The 25,615-nt window shown below is 41.9% G+C and overlaps 1 protein-coding gene across 3 annotated transcripts in view; it reads left to right on the plus strand.

The window, feature by feature from the left end:
- The window catches only part of EFCAB11 (EF-hand calcium binding domain 11), a gene marked incomplete at its 3' end in the record, with an annotated part of 152,657 nt that extends 127,440 nt beyond the window's left edge, over positions 1-25,217 (plus strand). The window contains exons 6-7 of one of the 3 annotated variants that reach the window (XM_082648741.1): positions 16,587-16,650; positions 25,086-25,217. In XM_082648741.1, the coding sequence (XP_082504867.1) occupies positions 16,587-16,617 (31 nt within the window). Of the gene's footprint in view, positions 1-16,578; positions 16,655-24,631; positions 24,839-25,085 lie in introns of those variants that run through there. The other 2 variants (XM_082648738.1, XM_082648739.1) reach the window with 2 other exon arrangements.
- Between the last annotated feature and the right edge of the window lie 398 nt (positions 25,218-25,615).

The raw sequence follows: 25,615 nt of genomic DNA on the forward strand, positions 1-25,615 counted from the left end.
GGCCCACCAGGTCCTGAGCAGTTTCATTCCATTCATCCTCAGCCTCATTGGGCTCCATGCTCATCCCCGCTCTGTACTCTGGCCACATTGCTTCTTCCAGTTCCTTGAATGTGCTTGCTGTCTCTTGCCATGAGGCCCTTGTGCATGCTGTCCCCTCTGCCGGGCAATTCGTCCCTGCCCTTACTTCACCACCTTCTGTTTCTCCTGCAGGGCACTGAGCACACTGGTGCTTCTACTTTCTTGTAGAATTATTTAATTCTCTCGCTGGCTGAACTAAAAGCTGCAAGGGGCTCTATTTCTTTTCTGCTCACCCCTACATCTTCAGAACCTAATGCACTTGGTCCATAGTGGCTTTTAGTGTGTGTCTGATGAATAAGTAAATGAACTCAAGAATCTGTTTCTCAGAAAAAGCATTTTTAGTGAATGTGTTCATTGACACAGCTATAAAAGCAAAAAGACTGGGGCATTTCAAAAGTCCAACAAATAGGGGCCTCCCTGGTGGCGCAGTGGTTGAGAGTCCGCCTGCCGATGCAGGAGACACGGGTTCGTGCCCCGATACAGAAGAATCCCATATGCCGCGGGGCGGCTGGTCCCGTGAGCCATGGCTGCTGAGCCTGCGCGTCCGGAGCCTGTGCTCCACGGCAGGAGAGGCCACAACAGTGAGAAGCCCGCATGCCAAAAAAAAAAAAGTCCAACAAATAAGTAAATTATTATAATTCCATTTGATAAAATCATATACATCCATTAAAAATGGAAATAATAAAGACTATAACAACGGGGGAAATGTTTATAGCACATTTAAAAGAGCAGAATACAGAAGTTCTTACCCTAATCAGAAAGAAAAGTGCCACAATGATCATAGCAACTGGTTTAAGATCATGGGATGGTAAGTGACATTTCTTTTCTCCCATTTCCAAACTTTCCTATTCACATGTTCATATATACAGCACATGTTTCTTGAATGCCAGCGTGGGTGTCAGGCACTGCATCAAGTCTCAGAACAGCACAGTGAACATGTATGTGGTCTCTGCCTACTGCAAGTTTACAGTCAAGTGAGGAGGAAAACTAGTAATAATATAACACAGGTGGTCCAGTATTCATGGACTATCACTGTATTTGAGAAAACATGGACTCCTTTACCACATGTGCACTGTAGGCTAAAGAAAGTATTTGTAGTTTGGGTTCATCATCATCATGGCACTAAAAATTTTAATTGAGGGGGAAAACTGTAGGAATAGACCCATTTCGTTTAGGCTTTGAAGATTTCCTAAATTGTCTTTCCAGCCCTTAATCACCACTTTCCAAGATGTAGACTGTACACCCCACAAGGAAGACATCTGGGGAGGTGATGAACTTTTCCTGGTTACCTTAGTTCAACCACAGCAAAAAGATGTGTGCAGGTGGTCACGAGGTCACCACTGATGCCTGCTCAACGCAAACTCGTTCCCAAACAGTCAGTGCGTCCTCTGCACCCAATTCGAGGAAACCGGAAAAACAGTTTTCCCAACATGAATTTTCTTGTTTTCATCTTCTCATATTTATGTACTCTGTGACTGTGCCTCTTTGCTTGAGCATAATGTAAATACTTAATTGGTTTAATAAATATCCTGAAATAGCCTCGTTGAGTTCTAACTAGAAGGGCACAAACATTTTACCTCACTTAGCCAGCACAGATCAACACTTTGTATCTTTAATGATGATCGGGATCTTTTTTAGTGGCTGAAATACTCCGTAATCAGTGATGTGGCCCTGCCTGTGGGCAGGAGAGACTAGATAATGGGTAGAAAACGTCACGCTGGTTGGGACCAGTAATTTGAACCCCTGAAATCAGTATTGCTGTGGCCATTTATGGGAGAGTCCATTTTCTTCCCAAGGCTAAGAAGGGCCCCACCCCTACCCCCCAACACACTCCTAATGTCCCTTGGTGATTTACGCATTACTGAAACCCTCCTTGAGCCAGCTTCTGTTCTCAGCCTGAGACCTCCGGAGACTCTCTCCAACCCTCCCACCCGCTCAGAAGGCAAATGTCATGCCAGCTTCTGGCACTGTGGTCACCCTGCTGGAGAGTGATTCTCAGTGCTGAACGGGAGGGGAGAGGCCCGTGAGGATTGGAACGGGGGGGTGTCGTGTACTTTGTGAGACCTCATTAAGCGGGGTACATCCCCTCTTCTTCCCCCATCCCCATACCAACCTTGGGAATTATTAGCTCAGGGATAGAAAAGGAGTCCTGTGTTCTAGCTGTTGTGTGAAGAAGCCCTTCCAGGTTCTAGTCCTAAAATATCCCCTCTGCAGTTGCACTTGGAGTCCCTTGGTCTTAGCCTAGGATTTGATTAATTTGGCCATGTTCATTCTCTTTGTATTTCATGATTTTCTAAACACTTGCCATATGCCCTCTGAACTTTCATCTCTTTCCACTGGAGTTGTATTTCGACTGCAATTCTAAAAAAGCCCTTGTGGTTATTCCACTTGGTGTGACTTTGTGATTATAGGTGGGCTTTATTAATAGGCTACTTCCGATCATCTGAGGGAATTGTTTCATTATGAAGTGTTATTCATTTTTTATATTGCTTATTATTGTCCACAGACCCAGAGGTTTTAAATGCTGAGAGTATGCTGTAAACAAAAACATAAATAATTTATTGCAATTATGAAGTAAGGCCAGATTTTCTGTTGGCTCAGTGATGCATATCATTGAGAACTGGCCTGAGATATAAAATCTTATTTTCCCTAGTGGATTATTTAAAACTACAGTGTAAGCAGTTAAAAATCTTAATTTTTATAAATTCCTGTACTCTCATTTAATGGAAAAAAAAAAACCACCCTGACTTGATAGAATTTTAAAATATTGTTCCTCTACCAAGCTATATAGAGTTAATCCCTTGGATTACTGTGAGTCTCTTCTAACACAGTATGAGAATATCTTTCAGGATCTGGCTGTGCCAGAGTCCCTGGGGTGACTGTCAGGTCCTGTACACTCCTTTGAAATGTGAGTGCTTTTAATTAGATGGAGCAATGGATATTCTTTGTTTCTATATTATTATATTATTATCCTTCTGTTGCCAGAACTCCCAGTCCCGTCTAGTTGCAAGGGAGGCTGGAAAATGTGGTTTAGCTACGTTCTCAGGAAGAGAAGGAAATAAGTTTTGTTGAACACATAGCAGGCTCTGCCATGGAAACAGACTCCAGCCATTCCCAGATGGATAAACAGATAGTCAGTGATCCCAGCTCCTTTCCCTACCAACCTGTTTATCCCCACCAATTTGAAATAAGCAAACAAAACATTCCACAGTCCCCCATCATATATTATTTAAAGTATATTCTTCTCGAAAACCTTATACTACTAGGGAAAATAAGCATTATCTGACAATTGGTGCTTTCTGACTCCGGGGAAGTGTGCTTTTTAAAACAGCAAGCTTCCTATCTGACAGTGGCTAACAGCATTATTAGCAGGGCATTTATACATGGCTCAGTGTTTATAGTTCATGTTTCAACTTCAACTCTATTTGTTGCATTAGCAAAATGAAGCTTATTAAGCTTTATTCTTTTAGTCCGTCTCTCCAAGCATCTGAACCCCCTAATACTCAGCTTTCTTGTCTGGAAGTATGTAATCTTTCCTACATTACACTTGAAAGTTCAGCTCATTCCTAAACCTCCAATCAAGGATATGAACTTGTTGCTTTCAGAGAGGCCCCATCTGTTCATGGAGCCATTATGCCATCAGTTAAAGTGGTCAGAGTTCATTTTATTGCCTCCTTTGTGGAGGAACTTGTAGTGTAAAAGCCTGTGTTATTGAAAACATAATTTTCCTCATCATTATGCTTTCTTTCTAGCCAGAGCATAACCTGCTAGAAATCTATTGAGCATAGAGTGAAAAGCTCTTCAAAATAGCTGTTCTTAAGAGATTAAATGATTGCCATCTCTGTCCCATTTCTGTTATCTCATAATCAAGTTCAAGATGATACTAGATATCTCAGCTGAGGTGATTATATATTTGAAATAGAAATGGCTTTATCTCCATTCATATTTCATACTATTGAAGGCAGGATCATTTTTTTCCCATTTACATGTATATATGTTTATGGTTCCTTATAACTGTCTGTGGGTTAAAGGCTCAAACTACATTTTTTTTTTTTTTTTTTTTTTGCGGTACGCGGGCCTCTCACTGTCGTGGCCTCTCCCATTGTGGAGCACAGGCTCCGGACGCGCAGGCTCAGCGGCCGTGGCTCACGGGCCCAGCCGCTCCGCAGCATGTGGGATCTTCCCGGACCGGGGCACGAACCCGTGTGCCCTGCATCGGCAGGCGGACTCGCAACCACTGCGCCACCAGGGAAGCCCTCAAACTACTTTTTAAAGGCTAAAAATGGCTAACGGGGGTTGGCTTGCCTTTTTAGACTTTCGGTACAAAGACACTAGTTGTAGATTAAGATCCAGCATAGATTCATCAAAATGTACAGCTGTATGAAATCTTAGCAACCGTAGTCGAGCAGCTTGACCAGTGAGAAGCTTGAGATTCACAGCTGCTGAGACACTTGCCCAGGGTCACCTAGCCTCGCTAAGATGAAAGCTCACTCCTAGGCCTTTTCTGGTGGATCACACTGCCTCCCTGCTGCATTCAGAGTAAGCCTCTTGCACAGATATGGCGTGGGGAGAGAACGGAGGACCTAGTGACCCAAAAGTACAGGAACCAGATTTTTTATGCTTAGTCCAAAGAGGCTCACTTTTGTTTTTGTTCTTTATCCTTAAAGCTGTCTGATCCATGCTATTTTCTTCCATCACAATTTCTCTTCCAGAGATTCAAACTGAGAAAAAAAGATCATGTCACTATTTATTAACAGTTCTGCTAAAACACTTGATAGAGAAGGAATATGAAACTCTTTGCCAGAAATGAGACTTTGGGCTGTATGTTGATTGCATTTATCCACATGCACACAAGTAGTCAATAATCAGGCATACTGAAAGTACATTCTTTCCTCCTTTTAAAATATCTCTAGCTTTACATAAGACTCCTCGTTTTAAAAACCTAGTAAATAGGAAAAAGTGAGTCATTATTTATGGTTAATCACTTTTGCCAGCTGTGACTGCATTTCACATCCATTTTCCTTTCTTCTTTCTTTTTCTTGGACTGGAGAATCTATCCTGTCACTCTTTAGGGAAAAACCATATCGGTCCCATCAATACCTTCTTTCAGCACATAATCACAGTTAAGCCACTGTAAACAAAGATTTTTGTTGGATTACAGCAAGGAAGTAACTTCTTTAGAAGGCAGAACTGTGGAGAATAATCCAGAATCTTGAGATGGCACCTAAAGAGAAAAATCTGAGTTATTTTAGGGTTTCTTTCAAAATGGAATAATTATTTCAAAAATATTGAATTTATGAGTGTCTACTCTATGTCTACCAAGTTCCAGATATTATAAGGTTTAGAAAAGATTTCAGATGGGATACCTGGCATGTCAGGACACTTTTATTTGCAAGTACCAGGAAATCCATTTCATACTTCCTTTAACAACCCAGGGAGTTTATTGGATCAGGTGACTAAGAGTTTTGAAATTGGGCATGCTTCAGGCCTGGTTGATTAGGCTCCAATTCACTCTAATTTTTCTGATTCTTCCCTTCACTGTGTATAGCTCCATTTTCAGGCTGATAATTGACAATGAAAAGCAGGTGCAAAAATTTTTGGATCAATGGCTCATAGCACTGTTGTGGACTTCGTACTCTTGTGGTAGGAAAAGGACCATTGTAATATCGTGTCACCTCTGCATCCCAGCTGAAAGAGCTTCTCCTTTCTCAGCTCGCAAACAAAATTTCCAGGCTTCATTATGGTTGACCCAACTCTTTGCCCATCACCAGTGGTCAGGGGAGGAATGCCACGTACTAATCAACCAGCGAATCCTTAAACCAGTCACCACACTAAGGAGAGTGGGATTAAATTGGTTGGCTTATTAGGCCAGTGGGATCCCCCTTCTGGAGCTTGGAGTGGGAACCTGTCCACCCAAATCACACAGCTGCTGAGTAGCACAGGGGATGGGGGCATAGATGCTGGGGAAGTAGCTGACAGCATCCACTGTGTCTTTCATCTAGTAGGCTGAGCCTGATCCTAATGAGGCCAAGTTTTGCCTGGCTTGTGTCATTCTTTGTTCCTGGCCATCCTTTTATCCTCCACAGTTCATCCTCAATGGCCAATTCCACCACCTGCCCACAGCCAGTCCATAGCTGTACCTCTGCATCCAAGTGGCAGAAGAAGTCTCTTATACTGAGGAATATATTGTCCTCACCTAAAGTCTAATAATACCATTTATTGTTGGCAGGCTAGATAGTAAGTAAGACATGCATATGATACAATGAAGAGAATGCTGCTCTCTTTTTCTGGTTGACTTTGGCATTTCAACTGCCTGGAACTTCAACCTTCAGAGCTCTTCTTAAAGGGAATATTTAATTTGCTCTAAAAATCATTTTGCACATAGAAGAAACTGATCTGTTTCAATAGTGAGTCCCCTTTTACTTGAATGAGAATCTGATGTGACATATGCTGTTGATGACGGCAATTTAAATGCCCCGTGAGAACGTCATCTCTCAAAATAAACTTTTCACGGTGTCAGCCTGGGATCTCTCTGAAAGCAGAGCTTCGGATGAGGGCTTGCATTGCAGGTTGCTTGCTTGGGGCACAACCTTGGTGTGCAAGAGCAGAACAGGTAATGAAAGCAAACCGGCGCAAGGACCTCTTACCGCGGTTGTTACATCTGTGAGCGACTCAGTCCCACCAGAACTTCCCATGAGCCGAGAGACCCTCAGAGGGACCGAGGGAAAGTGGTTATCCATTGACGCCTGTCCCCTCATTGGTCAAGGGTCACCTATGGGGCGTTAACTCCTTTTTTCATACTTCAGGGCTGTAAGGGTTAGGCCCCGCCCAGGTGATTCCAGGCAATCCCAGGTGGACAGCGGGAGGTACCTGGTGACGCGAGGCACCCCCAGCAAAGGCTGGAGCAAAAGATGGGTGGCGAGTGTGAGGCGGGGCACGAAGGGGGTGCAACACACACTAAAGGGAAGGCATCTGCCAGAGCCATGTAGGAACCTGCAGAGGACCAGAAACCATCTACGTGGCTCTTCTGTCTTTCCTGGGTGTCTGAATGGCTTTTCTTTCTTTCTTTCTTTCTTTTTAACATCTTTATTGGAGTATAATTTCTTTACAATGGTGTGTTCGTTTCTGCTTTATAACAACACGTCTCTAAAAAGGTAAAATTAATAAACACATCACCGACTGAATTGCTGTCGAGCCCTGCAGGACTCTCATCAACAAAGAGGCAAGCACGCCAGTGAGGAGAACCGGCAGGGTCCTCAGAAGAGAAGGCTGCTTGCGGGAGGAGCTGTCAGCATCGCATCTTCAATTGGCGGGTCCTCTCGTGCCCAGCAGGGGCTCCTTGCTTGGAGGGTAATTTTTACTCTCACTGTTCAGTCAGTATGATGGCTTTGTCCCTAATATAATGGTAGTTCTGACTTTCCTTTAAATTATTCCGTAAAGAATCAGAAAGAAGGCCTCTCTCCCTTTACCCTGCCCCAAAAATTCCACTCAGAAAACTTTTCTCATTTACATCTTTGCCTCCACATTAAATTTCTCATTCATGTTTCAGGTGAATCAAATGCAGCGTCAACTTTCAACACCCCGTGTAACTATCACAGTGACTCAAAATAATTGCCGACTGTCAGTGTATGTGCTGCGAACACAGATATGCCCGCCACTGGCTCTGTTATCACCAGAAGAAGGCAAAGCTTGCGTTCTTCTCTGGGCTCCATTCAAAACCTTAGTGTCGGCGAGGCAGAGTGTTGAGGCAATTATCTGCTTAATCTGTCCAAGAAACATATGCCTCCTCTGCCCTGAAATCACTTGTTTAGAAAAAAAAGTCTTTAAAGCAATTTTCTAGTAAGTATAGATTTAGCTGGAATGTTCCAGAGAATTGCCTCCGACTTTGGCTCCTCTAGCTCAGTGGTTTTCAATCAGGGATGGTTTTGTCCCCCCAGAAGACACTTGGCAATGAGGGGAGACATTTTATTTTTCTCCCGTTGCGGAGCACAGGCTCCGGACGCGCAGGCTCAGCGGCCGTGGCTCACGGGCCCAGCCGCTCCGCGGCATGTGGGATCTTCCCAGACCGGGGCACGAACCCGTGTCCCCTGCATCGGCAGGCAGATTCTCAACCACTGTGCCACCAGGGAAGCCCGGGGAGACATTTTTGACTGTTATAGCCGGGGAGGGCTGGGGGAGAGTCCTACTGGCATCTAGTGGGTAGAAACCAAGGATGCTGCTAAACATCCTACAGTGTGCAGGACAGCTCCCACAGCAAAGAATGATCCAGCCCAAAATGTCAGCAGCACCGACCCTGAGAAATCCTGCTCTAGCTGTTGAGGATTTATACATAAATAAGGTCACTTGTTTAGAAAATTCAGACCAAAAAGAAAAAAAATTCCTTCCTTTAATTGAAAAAGAGATGAATATTAAAGACTGTTTTAAGCCAAAATAACCCATAAGACAAGTTTGTGTTTAGCCTATAATCTTCAACTTCTGCCCAAATGAATATACGTGTTTATAAGATTGCAGTTATATATAGTTTGTATTCTTGTTTCTACTTAAAAATGTCACTTGTATAGTCTTTACATCATTTTAATAGAGAATATTCCATTGTTTCAATTCCTTTCTCTTCGTTTCTTTCTTTCCTTCCTTCCTTCCTTCTTCTTTTTTTTTAAAGTAACTTGAGCAAAAGCACGCACTCCAATTTGAAATCTGGCTTTGGAGACCTGGCCATGGGGCACTCTTGAATGATTATTTTATTTTTAAAAATTTTATTTATTTATGTTTGGCTGCTTTGGGTCTTCGTTGCTGCACACGGGCTTTCTCTAGTTGCAGTGAGTGGGAGCTACTCTTTGTTGCGGTGCACGGGCTACTCCTTGTGGTGGCTTCTCTTGTTGCAGAGCACGGGCTCTAGGCACTCAGGCTTCAGTAGTTGTGGCTCACGGGGTCCACAGTGCAGGCTCAGTAGTTGTGGTGCACAGGCTTAGTTGCTCTGCAGCACGTGGGATCTTCCCAGACCAGGGCTTGAACCCGTGTCCCCTGCATTGACAGGAGGATTCTTAATGACTGTGACACCAGGGAAGCCCATCTTGAATTATTTTACAACAAAAATTATTTTCAAAACATTATAAGAAATTGGTATGATGTAAATTTACTACTTGTGAGAAACATTTGCTATTTATGTATTTTTAAAATTTAAAAACAACCTATGTTTTTCTTTAGAATGTAATATTAGAGCAGCACTGGTGCTGAGCTTAATAAAAAAATTCACAGTGTGAAACCCTGGCTCCTTCAAGGTGGGGGGCCACTTAGCCTCTAGTTTACAGGAACATATCTAGTCTGGGCTAAGTCCACACTGCATCACAAAAGGAAAGAGTATCTCTGGGCTTTCTATCCTGTTCCATTGATCTATATTTCTGTTTTTGTGCCAGTACCATATTGTCTTGATTACTGTAGCTTTGTAGTATAGTCTGAAGTCAGGGAGCCTGATTCCTCCAGCTCCGTTTTTCGTTCTCAAGATTGCTTTGGCTTTTCGGGGTCTTGTGTGTTTCTATACAAATTGTGAATTTTTTTGTCCTAGTTCTGTGAAAAATGCCAGTGGTAGTTTGATAGGGATTGCATTGAATCTGTAGATTGCTTTGGGTAGTATAGTCATTTTCACAATGTTGATTCTTCCAATCCAAGAACATGGAATATCTCTCCATCTATTTGTATCATCTTTAATTTCTTTCATCAATGTCTTATAATTTTCTGCATACAGGTCTTTTGTCTCCTTAGGTTTATTCCTAGATATTTTATTCTTTTTGTTGCAATGGTAAATTGGAGTGTTCTTAATTTCACTTCAGATTTTTCATGATTAGTGTATAGGAATGCAAGAGATTTCTGTGCATTAATTTTGTATCCTGCTACTTTACCAAATTCGTTGATAAGCTCTAGTAGTTTTCTGGTGGCATCTTTAGGATTCTCTATGTATAGAATCATGTCATCTGCAAACAGTGACAGCTTTACTTCTTTTCCGATTTGGATTCCTTTTATTTCCTTTGCTTCTCTGATTGCTGTGGCTAAAACTTCCAAAACTATGTTGAATAAGAGTGGTGAGAGTGGGCAACCTTGTTTTGTTCCTGATCTTAGTGGAAATTGTTTCAGTTCTTCACCATTGAGGACGATGTTGGCTGTGGGTTTGTCATATATGGCCTTTATGATGTTGAGGAAAGTTCCCTCTATGCCTACTTTCTGGAGGGTTTTTATCAAAAATTGGTGTTGAATTTTGTTGAAAGCTTTCTCTGCATCTATTGAGATGATCATATGGTTTTTCTCCTTCAGTTTGTTAATATGATGTATCACATTGATTGATTTGTGTATATTGAAGAATCCTTGCATTCCTGGGATAAACCCCACTTGATCATAGTGTATGATCCTTTTAATGTTCTGTTGGATTCTGTTTGCTAGTATTTTGTTGAGGATTTTTGCATCTGTGTTCATCGGTGATATTGGCGTGTAGTTTTCTTTCTTTGTGACATCTTTGTCTGATTTTGGTATCAGGGTGACCGTGGCCTCGTAGAATGAGTTTGGGAGTGTTCCTCCCTCTGTTATATTTTAGAAAAGTTTGAGAAGGATAGGTGTTAGCCCTTCTCTAAATGTTTGATAGAATTCGCCTGTGAAGCCATCTGGTCCTGGGCTCTTGTTTGTTGGAAGATTTTTAATCACAGTTTCAATTTCAGTGCTTGTGATCTTTGATAAAGGAGGCAAGAATATACAGTAGAGAAAAGACAGCCTCTTCAATAAGTGGTGCTGGGAAAACTGGACAGGTACACATAAAAGAATGAAATTAGAACACTCCCAACACCATACACAAAAATAAACTCAAAATGGATTAAAGACCTAAATGTAAGGCGAGACACTATCAAACAGAGGAAAACATAGGCAGAACACTCTATGACATAAATCACAGCAAGATCCTTTTTGACCCACCTCCTAGGGAAATGGAAATAAAACCAAAAATAAACAAATGGGACCTAATGAAACTTCAAAGCTTTTGCACAGCAAAGGAAACGATAAACAAGACGAAAAGACAACTCTCAGAATGGGAGAAAATATTTGCAAATGAAGCAACTGACAAAGGATTAATCTCCATAATTTACAAGCAGCTCATGCAGCTCAATATCAAAAAAACAACCCAATCCAAAAATAGGCAGAAGACCTAAATAGACATTTCTCCAAAGAAGATGTACAGATTGCCAACAAACACATGAAAGGATGCTCAACATCATTAATCATTAGAGAAATGCAAATCAAAACTACAATGCGACATCATCTCACACCGGTTAGAATGGCCATCATCAAAAAATCTACAAACAATAAATGCTGGAGAAGGTGTGGAGAAAAGGGAACCCTCTTGCACTGTTGGTGGGAATGTAAATTGATACAGCCACTATGGAGAACAGTACGGAGGTTCCTTAAAAAATTAAAATTAGAACTACCACTACTGGGCATATACCTTGAGAAAACCATAATTCAAAAAGAGTCATGTACCAAAATGTTCATTGAAGCTCTATTTCCAGTAGCCAGGACATGGAAGCAACCTAAGTGTCCATCAACAGATGAATGGGTAAAGAAGGGGTGGCACATGTATACAATGGAATTTTACTCAGCCATAAAAAGAAACGAAATTGAGTTATTTATAGTGAGGTGGATGGACCTAGATTCTGTCATGCAGAGTGAAGTAAGTCAGAAAGAGAAAAACAAATACCGTATGCTACCACATATATATGGAATCTAAAAAGAAAAAAAAATGGTCATGAAGAACCTAGGGACAAGACAGGAATAAAGACACAGACCTACTAGAGAATGGACTTGAGGATATAGTGAGGGGGAAGGGTAAGCTGTGACAAAGTGAGAGAGTGGCATGGACATATATACACTACCAAACGTAAAATAGCTAGCTAGTGGGAAGCAGCCGCATAGCACAGGGAGATCAGCTCGGTGCTTTGTGACCACCTAGAGGGGTGAAATAGGGAGGGTGGGAGGGAGGGAGACGCAAGATGGAAGAGATGTGGGGACATATGTATATGTATAACTGATTCACTTTGTTATAAAGCAGAAACTAACACACCATTTTAAAGCAATTATACTCCAATAACGATGTTTAAAAAAAAAAAAAGGAAAGAGCAGAATCTTGCTTAACAATTCAGGATGTAAAGAGACAAATGCTAAAGCTCATGGTGATAAAAGTAATTATAACCACTTATCTGATGAGTCAAAAAATGTTTGTATTTTAACAGATATGAAAACTATTGGAATTCAGCTGAATGGACAGAGTCTAGTCCTGCCTGAAATTCTCAATGTATACCATTGTCACCCTGGGTCTTCTGCCCTTCAAAGTCCAGATAGTATTGCCTGGGACTCCCATTCCATATCCTATGGAATTTTAAAGCACTTCCTAGGGTTTTGCAAATTTCTGGAAGGCCTGTGGCTCTGAGTTCTCATCTCTCTGAGTTAATTCAGTTGATGGTCATCTTACCATACCCCACTTTTGTTGCTCCCTACTGCACCCGCTCAGACAGAACTCATCTCCAGTGCCGAACTCAGCACACACTCCCCAAACACACCATCCCCCCTTAGACTGTGTGCCTGTCAAGCCCTTGGTGAAGATAAAGGAGAGGTTATAACATGCAACACGAACAACTTCGGAGCACACTGTAAACGTAGCAGTTAATTAAAGGACCTTTGATCACTGGGGCCTTTTTCTTGGGCCAATTCCCATCGTATAGCATCCCAGCCTCCTCCCTACCCCTCAGTAGCCCTTCTCCCTGCATCCTGTCTTATCTTGCTCATCATCTCCTTCCTCCCAGATGGTCCTATATTGTTCATACTAAGTTACACAGAGCAGTTCAGCTCTCTTGAGTCTGTACTCCCCACATCAATTCCAGCTCTCCCTTTGCATCTCAAAACCAAGCAAACCAAAAAGCCTTTAATTTAACTGGATTTACATGTCTAGAAAGCAGTTATTGTTGTTCATAGCAATTTATTTTCCTCTCATCCATCTGTATAAACTTTGTTCATTCCTTTAAAAAGACAGTTGTGAAATATAAGCATGTATGTATGTGTGTATATATGCATGTATCTATATCTATGTCTGTAGCCACATGTCCAGTAAAAGAGAAGTTAGTTAAGTGGCTTCAAGTGCTTGGACTTCAGCTACAGGGCAGGTTAGACGCGGATGTGTCCAGTGCTCTGCCTTGGTTTCCAGTTTCCAGCTCTTTATGTCTAAATTGTTCAGCCTGACACTCAAGGGGTTCCTTCCATCCATTGCTCTACTAAGCAACCTCATCTTTCAGAGTCCATGTCTTACTTGGTCGCTCTCTACCTGGTCTGTATTTACAAAATGTGGTGGGGCATGGAGACCACAATTGACCATTCCTTATTGGTCCCTGAGTGATGGCTCCTAGGTGCCTTCTTCAGTGTGTTATTATTTCTCTGGCTAGTATTTTAGACTCTATAAAAACAGTGATGATATACTTTCTTTAATCCCCCCAAACCTCCTGGGAGGCAGTAGATATTCCGAAATGTTGTCCACTGTTTCCCCAGATTCATTTACTCCACAAATGCATTCACTCTGCAAACATTCATTACCCGCTATGGGCTAAGAGGTGGGGACACAGCAGCAAACAAGAGAAAGTTCTTGCCTTCCCAGAGTTTATTTCTAGTTGGAGTGACGGTGGTGGAATATTTCAGTGCTGAATGTATGTTGGTGACACCAAGACAGCACGCTCTAGTTTCATAAGGAGAGTATACTCCTTTTAGGGTTAAACACTGTAAACAGAAACAATGAAACGTTTTACCTAATGACGTTTTCTTCATCTCCTCAGCATACCACTAATTCTACCCACCTGCCACATCTGCTCGTCCATCACATGGTGACTTGAGTGTGGGTGCTGTGAAACTTTCCTTCTTGGGAATAATTCCGTCTGCAATGAAAAACAGTATTTTAGCTTTTAAAATTATAGCTCTGAAATGTGAATTTCCTTTTCATTCTCCTTGAGACGACCATATATATATGTGATGAGGAAGAAAAGTTGAAGACAGTATTTTACCATGTCTCATTCTAAATATAAACATGATGTTCCTCCATTCATTATAAAAACGCCACTCCAAGCCTTATGAATAAACTTTTCCATTTTAATACCTCTTGGTTATACTGTGCCCATTTTATGATGGGAAGCTTTGGCAAAGGCAGCAAGAAAAATAAGTTAATGGAATTACAATAAAGTTATTTACTGAGAAAATCAGGCAAAAGGATTTCCTTTTCTACAAGCATTCAGCATCTCAATAAGTGAATGAACACACACACATACACACACACACACACACACACATATATATATCAGAAACAGTTTATTCTAAATATTACTTTTCTAGGTTATCCACTTAACTCACCCTATGAGATTTATAGTTCAATCATATCAGTTCAGAGTGGGAAGAAAAAAGGCCATTTATCTAATCCAATTCCTTGAGAAGAAATACGTAGGCAATATTAAGAATCTTCAATTATCTAATTTAATAGGAGGGATGATTTATACTCTGTAATCAGTAACATGTGATACTGATTATTTCTAATCCCTTAGAAGAGATCCGACATTCTGCTTTTGGTCCTGTATAGCATGAAATCGTCATGTATATTTTACCAAAAGAAGTAACAAGAATAATGGCCCCTACAGTCTGCAATCATTTTATACTAACATACTGCAACATGGTTTTGCCCTGGGGCAGAGAAGTAGGGATTTTCTCTACTTCAAAAGAATGAAAAATTATTATCACTCTATCCAGTACCATTATAGACTTCAGAGACTTTGGCATGAAATATTCAGAAAGTTTATTTTAGAGTTCAATATTTTAAAAGCCTGCTTTAAAACTATTACAGTGATTAGTGGCTTTGTTACTCGAGCCAGTCCTTGCTTTAAAAAGCCCTATGTCATGGTTAATACCATTTGCCGTTTCAACAAAATATAATTTGCACCACCCCAATAAGGCAAATAAGGCACGTAATGCATTGTTTTAGAGTGCCCCCCAAAGAGGAATTGGGACCACAACTCATCAGTTATCTTTCAAACACACTCTTAAACACTGCTTTCACTGGTAGCAGTTGAATGTATTGCTTATGCCATGATTTTGTCCTTCTGCCATGTGTTATCTTAACCGGATGGACTGGGTGCCATTCCTCTGCTCCCTGTTCAAGGAGCAATGCCCCTGTCTCAGTGTCTGTAGCGACACACACGGACAACCCAGCTGAGGCCGCCCACACCCTCCGCTGACCAGCCAGAGGCTCACATCTTCACCTCTCTCCATAGGAGTCAGAAAAACTTATCAGGTATTTGTGAGGAATTAACCAAGCTTCCGAAGCCATGAATGAAGCCAGTGAAAACTTCCGGAGCTTGAGTTAGCTGCATGGGAATTGCAACACAACCGCTTCTCTCTGGACCATCCTATTTACATAGGGAGACATGTGGAATAGAGCATAGAGCCCTGGTTTGGGAATTTAACAATCATGATTTGAATTTCAAATCTGGTTACTTACCAGCAACATGATCCTTCAGAAACCACTGAACCCCTTTAGGCTCCATGTCTGTAAAATGGACCCGTCCTGGCATCTGTGCACAGATTTGATGAGACAGGTGATATAAAGACAGTGTGAGGCAGGGTGTCAGTCACTGTTCCCATCGTTATTATTTACTCCCCAAATGTTTTTCTTATCTCTTAATTCTTTATTCCACACTTCTGTTGTGTAATGTGTGAAAGGAAAATCAAAATGGAGTTGGTGTTGCTAAGAGAGTTCTCTAAAATGGAGCCAGGAGACCATTAAGGAAGTGTGACTTCTGCACATCAAAATCTTTTGTCCTGGTGACGTCATCCAGAACACCTTCCAGAAATGCAAAATATTTACTGGACCCTTACCTTAAAACAACGTGTGACTCCTCAAGGGCAAATCTCTTCTAACTTGAGTCAGAGTCAGTCACAAATTTCACCAAGCAGCTTTTAACAACCCCGTGGCTTTTCGTCTCTTCCTTTGAACACTCTTTCGGGGTTACCCGAATTTGTATCTCCCAAACTGCAATTCTTCAGACCCTAAATAAACTCTTCTCTTCTTTGCAGCCTCCTGCATTGTGTTTTTGGTTGACAAATGCATGTATATTTATTGACATATCACAGAAAGAATTTGCAGGATGACTAGAAAAATCATCACTCCTGCCTTTTTTCATATAACCTGTGCACTTGATGACATTCCTTTAAAGTTATTGAATATATTATTTCTGTAGATTTTAATAAATAACTTTTCCTTTCCTTCACACCTTAGGTATTATCAAGGAAAAAAAAAAAAGATAAACATCAACCTCAGCATTCAAGTAGATAAAATACGTGCCTCTCACGTAGACATGAAAAGAAATGAAGGTTCTGATGTGCTCTTGATGCATAAGGTGAGACGAAACTAACCTGTGAATAACTTTCTGTTTCATTTTCCAGGGAAGTAGATCAAGACTCAGATGGTCACGTCAGCTTTAAAGACTTCGAATATGCCATGAACTACGGACAAAAGTAAGCCTAACTATTGTGTGCTGCTTTGGGCAACCTGTGGGGAGACCGAAATAGATTGTGATATATTTAGATGTCGAATCCCACTCTACCAATGATGTCATGCTGCATACCTTCCGTTAAACTCTTCATCATGGTTCTCAGATGCTCACAGTTGCTTGCACTGCCACTGGGATGGCCCCCAACCCCCCTCCTCTTTACTCTCAACCCCCGACTCCCCCCCGACCAATGCTGCCAGCCAGGATGCTCCACTCAGTTACTGGTCCTTGCCACCCTACCCACAGCCTCCCTGATCCTCAGCAGTTCCTAGTGTCAGGAACTGCCAGTGGTACCAGTTTCCTTCCTGCATTCAGCTTTGGTTGAACAAATAATAGCATGTACATGCAACTGAGTGTTGACTGTGTTCCAAGCAATGAGCAAGGCTTTTGGAAAACAAAGTTAAGACTTCTCTAAGACAATGTGTCCTTAGTAGTCATCAAAAATCATCATCGCAAAAATGGCCCTAGGGCGCTGGTTGTGCAAGATGGAAAAACCAGATTGAGCTGACATTAGTATAAGTCTTCTCCAGCTGCATACAGAGGAAGGACAGGGTGCAGTAAGGGTATCGGAGGCAAAAGACTTACCTGCAGAACCCATTAGAATGGCCTGGGCCTGCGGTTCCTGCAGCAGAACAACAAGCCCTGGGCTGCCCGGCTGCCCTGTGCTGTACCCTCCCTGGTTCTGGGCGGCTCTGCCCTGCCACGAGAGCCTTAGCCATCTGTGTTCCCGTCCTCTGTTTTCTGCCCATCCATACCTGGGATCCGGGGACTGCTGTCCTAGAACAAAAACTGTGACCCTGGACATTCAGCACTTATTTTAAATAAATACTCATATCAGTACTAATATTTTATCTGTAAATGTTCAGAATGCTAAACATTAACAACACTGTGAAAACATCTAATATAATTCAAATTTTAAAAGTATTAAAGGTCAAGGAAATATGTACATTTGTCAAAGAGAAACATTAAATAAGCATCCTTCTGACACAAAGTATTAGCAGATAAACTTAATAAACTGTCATAAATCAGAGGAGCCTACAGAGACATAACAGCTAAATGTGATTTGGTGTTCTGGAGGGGATCCTGGAATAGAAGAAAGGACGTTAGGGAAACACTGGTAAGGTATGCACTTTAGTTCATAATGCTATATCAATATTGGTTCATTAATTGTGACAAATGTACCATACTCATAGAAAATATTCATCATAGGGGAAAGTGAGTGAGTACATGGGAACTCTCTATTCTATCTTCACAATCTTTCTATAAACCTAAAACTATTCCAAAATTAAAAGGTTGTTAAAAAATAAAGTCTTATTCCAAAATTAGCATACTGAACACTATCTAAAATGAAGAAAACTTTGAAAATCATTAAGAAGTACACGTGAAATGTTATTTCAAGAACAAAGTGGATCCGTGGTATCATTGAGCATCACGTGCGTTTTAGGACAAATTGTTCTGGCTGATGAAAAGCCCTTTCTGACTTTGGGTAGAGTTTTATTCAGCAAGTATTTTCATCATAAATTGAATAGTTGAGTCATTGGTCCTCATCTCAGTACATAAGTGGTACTGCTTTTAGATTTTTAAAATATAAAAATTAGAGTAATCTACCAACAAAATGCTTATATTTCAGTAATTGCCAGAATACCAAAACCTTGTATTGCAATCACTATTTGGACCTTATTTCTTCCTGTAATCATGACAAGAGAGAGGGAGAGGTCACGTCCTCCCGTTGAGTGGCAGGCAGGAGGCCAGTGTGGGAAGAGCTATTGGGCAACTGCCTTGATCCGGGATTAGTCCAGGCTCTCTTCGGTCTCAGTGAGGTCTCAGTGACAGAAACCTACCCAGACTAGCTTAGACAGAAAAGGAATTTACTAGAAAATACTGGACTAGCTTATATAATCCAACATAGGCAGGGTAGTGGTACAGCTGGGTTTCCAGGAAAATGAGAACGAGTAACACAAGCACCTCCGGACTCTGCCCCTGTCCCCTGGTCACTGCAGCCTCCCACCATTCTAAAAAGGAATTGGCCCGTCATCTGTGCAAGTGCAAAGACCCTAGAAAGAGGCTTCAGTTGGCCCCTGGATCAGTCAACTCTGATTCATCTTGAGGGTATAGGCTTGGTCCCTAGGCACTCAGCCAGGTGTGCTGAGGGCTGGTCACAGGAGGGGAAGTTGATAAGAGCTGGGCGGCCATCCCCTGTTCTTTTTTTAGAAGAAAGCAGTATGACCTGGACCTTCTCTAGGAGGGAGAGCACCTCGAGGATTTGATGCTTAGGAGGGCCCAGGCTCTCAGGGCAGAGCACAGACCAAAAGAAGGGGCCGTGAGAAGCTGCTCATGTCACCTTCCCTCCTTACCACTCCCTCTACACTCCGTCCAAATCCTTGTCTTGTAAGCTTTGCCCCAGCTTCTCACTTCCAGGCCCCTGCCCCACCCTCGTCCCCAAGCCACATGATGCTGTCTGCAGTGTGACCCTGTTGGTCTCCCTTCAGTTGCATGGCCCAAGGATGGGCATTTATGCAAGCTGATCAGCTCGGTCTCTCCCCGTGGAAGACCTCAGGAGTGAGAGTGAGGGAGGCGGAACAGCGCTCCTCCGGCCGAATGAGTGGTTATGACTCAGGGGCGAGGGGCAGATGTGTTTGCCACCATGTGGCCTGGAAAACCAAGGCAGCTGGTTTGCAGTGAGAGCAGAAAATGAAACAGACACGAAGAGGGGAACAAGAAAGGAACTAGAGAAACCCATGGTACTGGATTTCTGATTAAAGCTTATACACAAGGCCCAGTCATAACCCTTTGGGTCCTATGAGGTAACTCTGTATCCTTCCAATAAATCTTTCTGCTCAAGCCAGCTGGAGTTGCTTTCTGTTATCTGAAACCAAGAGAACCCTAACTGTTACAAGCATAGAGCCAAGGACAGATACTAGGTAACATCAACATTTACTGGGGCAGCAGAGCAAAGAGTCTTCTAAATAGACGAAGAAGAAGCAGCAGCCAAGATGGAAGAGGAAGCTGTCGCCAGATCTCTCTCGCTGATACCTCTGCCTCCAGCGGATCTCTCACTATGACCAGCTCCAGTCTTCCCCTGTGGCAACAGCTGTCTCTCAGAGATCACCAGTGATTTCCAGTGGCCAAACGCACGAGCCCCTCTCGGACCCCATCACACTGGTCCTTTCTCTTGGGTCCTTCTCTCTTTAGCCTCCACAGCACTGCTCTCTCGTGGTATTTCTGTGCCCATTCTTCCCATTCTACTCTCTTTTCCTGTATCTTCAACTATCTTGTAAGTGTTAGTATTCTCCAGGGTACTCTAATTGGCCACTCTTTTTTTTTTTTTTAATAAATTTATTTATTTATTTTTGGTTGCGTTGGGTCTTCGTTGCTGCGTGTGGGCTTTCTCTAGGAGCGGCGAGCGAGGGCTACTCTTCATTGCGATGTGCAGGCTTCTCGTTGCGGTGGCTTCTCTTGTTGCAGAGCACGGGCTCTAGGTGCGCAAGCTTCAGTAGTTGTGGCATGCGGGCTTCAGTAGTTGTGGCACATGGGCTTAGTTGCTCCGCAGCATGTGGGATCTTCCTGGACCAGGGCTTGAACCCGTGCCCCCTACATTGGCAGGCAGATTCTTAACCACTGCGCCACCAGGGGAGTCCTTGGCCACTCTTCTTGATCAACACATTCTCCAAGGATGATTTCATTCTCTCCCAAGACTTCAGCTGTCACCTTTACGGGTGTGACTCCACCAACCAAACTTCATCTTTCGTCTTGATCTCTGCTGCACCCAGACCTGTGTTTTCATTTGCTGGTTGGACGTTTTCACCTCAACCCAAGCTCACTGAACTAAAATCAGACTCATTGTTTTCTCTGATTTCCAAAATTGGCTTCTCATTCTGTGTTTTCTATTTCTGTTAATGGCATCCATCCCATCCCCCACCCCAAGATCTCATCTGAACCAGACACCTAGGAGTTTCTTTCAAATCTCCCCCATCTTCCTTCACTGTGACATCCAGTCAGTCACTGCATCCTTTGAGTCTGCATCTGCAAAAACTTTCATGACATTTCCTTCCATGCATCATGATCTCTTGGCCCATGTTCTTATTCCCACTCCCATCCGTCCATTGGGGCATATGTTCTTCTATTCATTGCTATAAAGATGAGTAAAGGGTGTGGTGACAAGTTAAGAACTAGACCCCACTGTCATGAAATTTAGTCCAGCATGTCAGTTATCTTCTCAAAGCACAAATAGAATTGTTTTTGTTTGTTTTTTCTTCTCTGCTCAGAAGCTTTAATAGCCATCTTTTCATTTGGGTCATGTCTAACCCTTAACGTGCCATTCAAAGCCCTCTACAGTCTTGTCTCCACTTGTCTGTTCAGCTTCATCTTTCACAACTACCTCTACCATACCATCCCACAACCAGGCAACTCACACACACACATCCAAGTCCCTTAGCCTAAAAACACCAAAATAACAACTAGATCTTTGCCCCAAATAGAAAGTTAACAAATAACCTTGGAATTCATATCTGATGAGGTAATAGGAAAATACACCATAAGATAAAATTCCATTTAAAAAAACACTTGGCCACCTTCATCCTAGTGAATTTGTTTTTTAATTTTTATTGGAGTGTAGTTACTTTACAATGTTGTGTTAGTTTCTGCTGTACAGCAAAGTGAATCAGCTATACGTATACATATATCTCCTCTTTTCTGGATTTCCTTCCCATTTAGGTCACCACAGAGGATTGAGTAGAGTTCCCTGTGCTATACAGTAGGTTCTCATTAGTTATCTATTTTAGGTATATCAGTGTCCTAATGAATATTTTTCCTTCCCCATTGTCACCTTTAGGGGGGGAAAGGGGGGGCTAATTTTGCTGGGTATTTTGTATTATTTTATTTTATTCTTGAAAATTGATGAGACAGACATTAGCATCCTCTCTTATAAATGAGGAAACCACCTCAGAGAGTCTAAGTAACGCGGCTCGGGCCAGGTGGTGGCGATGGGTGGAGTGTCAGGGTGGAGAGCCAAACCTGCCAGCCTGATTAAGCATAAATAACTGCTCTTCTGCTACATCACCTCCAGTGGGAAGATCATCTATGACCCTGGTCCGTATTCTTTGGTCTCACTTTGTTTTTGATCCAGAATGAGTTTATCCAGATTCATTGGCCATCCCAGGTCAAGCTTCTATCACATGGTAGGTATTAAATACTAATTCCCATCTTACACATCACCAAGCTTAATCCAAATTACATTGGGTTATTAATCAAATCCACTTTCAAGAGACAAAGATTTGCCACCAGAGACAATATCTTTTAAAATGTGCTGCCAGCTCTAAAGGTGGTTTTCAAAGAGGATTTCTAGAAATGCTCTGAACAATGGAAGCATTTTTGAAATAGATGTGCATCCTCATTGGGCAACACTCACTTATGTGTGTAAATTCTAAACCGTAGTTTTCAACAGTCACGGTACTTGGGGTTCACGCTTCACTTACAGAATTGTAATTTAGGGTTAATAAAAACGGTTGCTTTCCTTTTTCTTGTAACTTTTGAGAAATCTGTTTAGAACTGCGGAATTAGACAGTTAAAACCCACACAAATGGAAATGTAATGGCATTAAGGATAGCAGCTCACAGAGTGACCTTTCTTACAAAACAAATTTAAATTGGCTTGGCCACGTGGATTCAAAAGTGGCTGAAAACAATTTAACATAATAAAATATGGAGTGTTCAATCTAAATTTCTCTTAGATTGCTAAATCGGTAAAATGCTCAGAAGTGTGAATCAAAAAGAGCATCACTCTAACTTCACAGAAAATGCAGATTAATTTATATGAAAACATAAACTGAAATCCAAATATACTCCTTATTTTATGATTTACTGATCCTTGGCGGGGGAAAAAACTGCAAAGGAGAACAAAGCAGTTAGGTTTGCTGTAGTATATTCATTAGGAAGAACAATTTCAATAATACTAAATTTTTACAAAAAAATTGACCAAGGGTCTGGAAGTACATCGCAAGTATTATAATAATAGTCACTGTAAAGTAGAAGCCAGGTTTGGTCATCTTCTTTGTTTTAAAGAAGGAAGCCAACCTTGACTTTAAATGATGTTTCTAAGGTTAAACATGGCAGAAATAGTGCTGAGTCAACTTCTCTACCAAGCATTCTCTACTGCTACTTATATTGGACTGCTTGTGGGATGAGGTTGATTCATTGTCTTTTTTTTTTTTTTTTTGCGGTATGCGGGCCTCTCACTGTTGTGGCCTCTCCCATTGCCGAGCACAGGCTCCGGACGCGCAGGCTCAGCGGCCATGGCTCACGGGCCCAGCTGCTCCGCGGCATGTGGGATTTTCCCAGAACAGGGCATGAACCCGCGTCCCCTGCATTGGCAGGCGGACTCTCAACCACTGCGCCACCAGGGAAGCCCATTGTCTTTCTTTTCTCCTCCTTTTTCCCTACCCTCCCTTCCTCCCTCCTTCCTTCGTTACTTTCTTCCTTCCTTTCCTCCCTCCCTCCCACCCTTCCTGCCTTTGTTTCTGCTATTCCTATCACAGCCATAGATAGAATTACATACACTGAGCCATCCAGGGTTCTATCTGACCTGCTTTTTAACTGATGTCCTTGTGTCAACAGATTCCACCACCCCCCCCAACTACAAATAGAAACCAAAATTCCAACATACTTCATGTATTTTATCAAATATGAAAACCTCTTGGCCATTATCTCTTCAAACACTTCTTTTCTGACATCCTTGAAGAGAATGTCCTCTCAGAATCCAGTTACACGTATGTTATGCCGCCGATGTGACCTGACGTCTCTCATTCTCTGTTCTCCTCCTCCCCCTCTCTTCCTCCCTCAGTTTAACTTTCAGTTCAGTAATTTCTACTCACTCACTGCTGGTGGGAATGCAAAGTGGCACAGCCACTTCCGAAGACAGTTTGACAGTTTCTTACAAAGCTCAGCATAGTCTTACCAAACGATCCAGCAGTCATGAACCTACATATTTACTCAACTGATTTGAAAACTTCTCTCCACAAAAAAATTTGCCCAAGATTATTAATAGCAGCTTTATTCATCATCACCCAAAGCTGGAAGCAGCCAAGATGTCCTTCAGGAGATGACTGTATAAACAAAATGTGATACAACCGTACAATGGAATTATTATCCAGTGATTAAAAGAAATGAGCTGTTGACCCACAAAAACACATGGGTGAATCTTAAATGCATATTTCTAAGTGAAAGAAGCCAGTGTGAAAAGGCTACATTCTGTATGGTACCAATATGATGTTCTGGAAAAGGCAAAACTATAGTGATGACTAAAAGACCAGTGATTATCAAGGGTTTTTTGTGGTGGAGGAGGGTTGAATAGGTAAAGCACAGGGAATTTTTTTTTTTTTTTAGTGTGGTAAAATATGCAAGATGAGCCAGAAAGTGAGGAAGTGCTCAAAAAGCAAAACAAAACAAAATTTAAAAAAAAACAACTTACATTGGTAGGGGTGTATCAAAGGGACACAAGAACCAATAGAAAGAGCTCCAAGTGGCCAAAGCTGGAACAGTTTGAATAACAAAATAAAGTGGTATTGGATTATAACTCAAAGTATAAAATAAATATCCATGAGTCCACACTGATTCAAATAAATGATTGAATAAATAAATGGCAGAGTTGAGACACATCTCCTTTGCAGAAGAATTCCAAATGATTTACGTAGGTACTCTGCCTTCAAAGAGGTGTAGCATAACTCTCCATTCCTTAAGTGTGGACTGCATAGAGTGACCTTCTTCCAACGAGTACTGTATGGAAGGGAGACATAGAGTAACAGTGGTGAAACCTGACAAACACTACTTGAGCCAGGTGATCAAGGTCAGTATCAACAGTGATAAATCTTGTTGATACTATGTACCCTTATGTATGTGATGAAAATGACCCTTAACCTCTCTGGCTTTCCTCCTCAAACCCCACAACCTCAGTCCCATCATGAGAAAAACAGCAGACAAATCCTAATTCAGAGACATTCTACAAAATACCTGACCAGCACTTCTCAAAACTGTCAAGGTCAAAAACAAGGAATGCCTGAGAAATGTCACAGCCAAGAGGAGCCTAAGGAGACATGACAGCTAAATGTAATGTGATAGCTGGGATGGGATCCTGGAAAAGGAAAAATACGTTAGATAAAAACCCTGGACAACTGAATAAAGCATGTGCTTTGGTTAATAGTAATGTCAAAATTGTTTCATTAATTATAACAAATATATGATACTAATGTAAAATGTTAATAATAGGTGAAACTGGGTGTGAGGTGTAGGGGAAATCTGTACTATCTTCACGATTTTTTTTGTAAATCTAAAACTGTTCTATTTTGGGTTTTGTTGGGTTTTTTTGTGGTACTTGGGCCTCTCACTGTTGTGGCCTCTCCCGTTGCAGAGCACAGGCTCCGGACGCGCAGGCTCAGCGGCCATGGCTCACGGGCCCAGCCGCTCCGCGGCATGTGGGATCTTCCCGGACCGGGCACGAACCCGTGTCCCCTGCGTCGGTAGGCGGACTCTCAACCACTGCGCCACCAGGGAAGCCCCTAAAACTGTTCTAAAATAGAAGTTTATTTTAAAATTTTCAGGTATTACTGTATGATGGAAATTATATCCCTTGCCACTTTAAATGTATAATACAAGTCTAGATGTCAATTAAAAATATATAAAAGGGTTATATATAGCCTTTCAAAATAATGTTATAGGATACATTAGCAAAAACTGGAAAACCACCACTTAATGGCAACTTTAGAGGACTCTGAACTCTCAACAGTGTCCCAGTGGGGTCAGGCTTTTGCCATAGGGAAGTACGCTCACAACCTGTTATACGGGTTGGTTTCTGACAAAGAAGAGACCTCATATATCTGCTTTTGAATTGCATTTGGAGAACCTCAAAAAAAAACAAACAAACAAAAGTGCCTAGCTTTC

This window comes from Grampus griseus (assembly GCF_964374135.1).
Source record: "Grampus griseus genome assembly, chromosome: 2".
Taxonomy (NCBI): domain Eukaryota; kingdom Metazoa; phylum Chordata; class Mammalia; order Artiodactyla; family Delphinidae; genus Grampus; species Grampus griseus.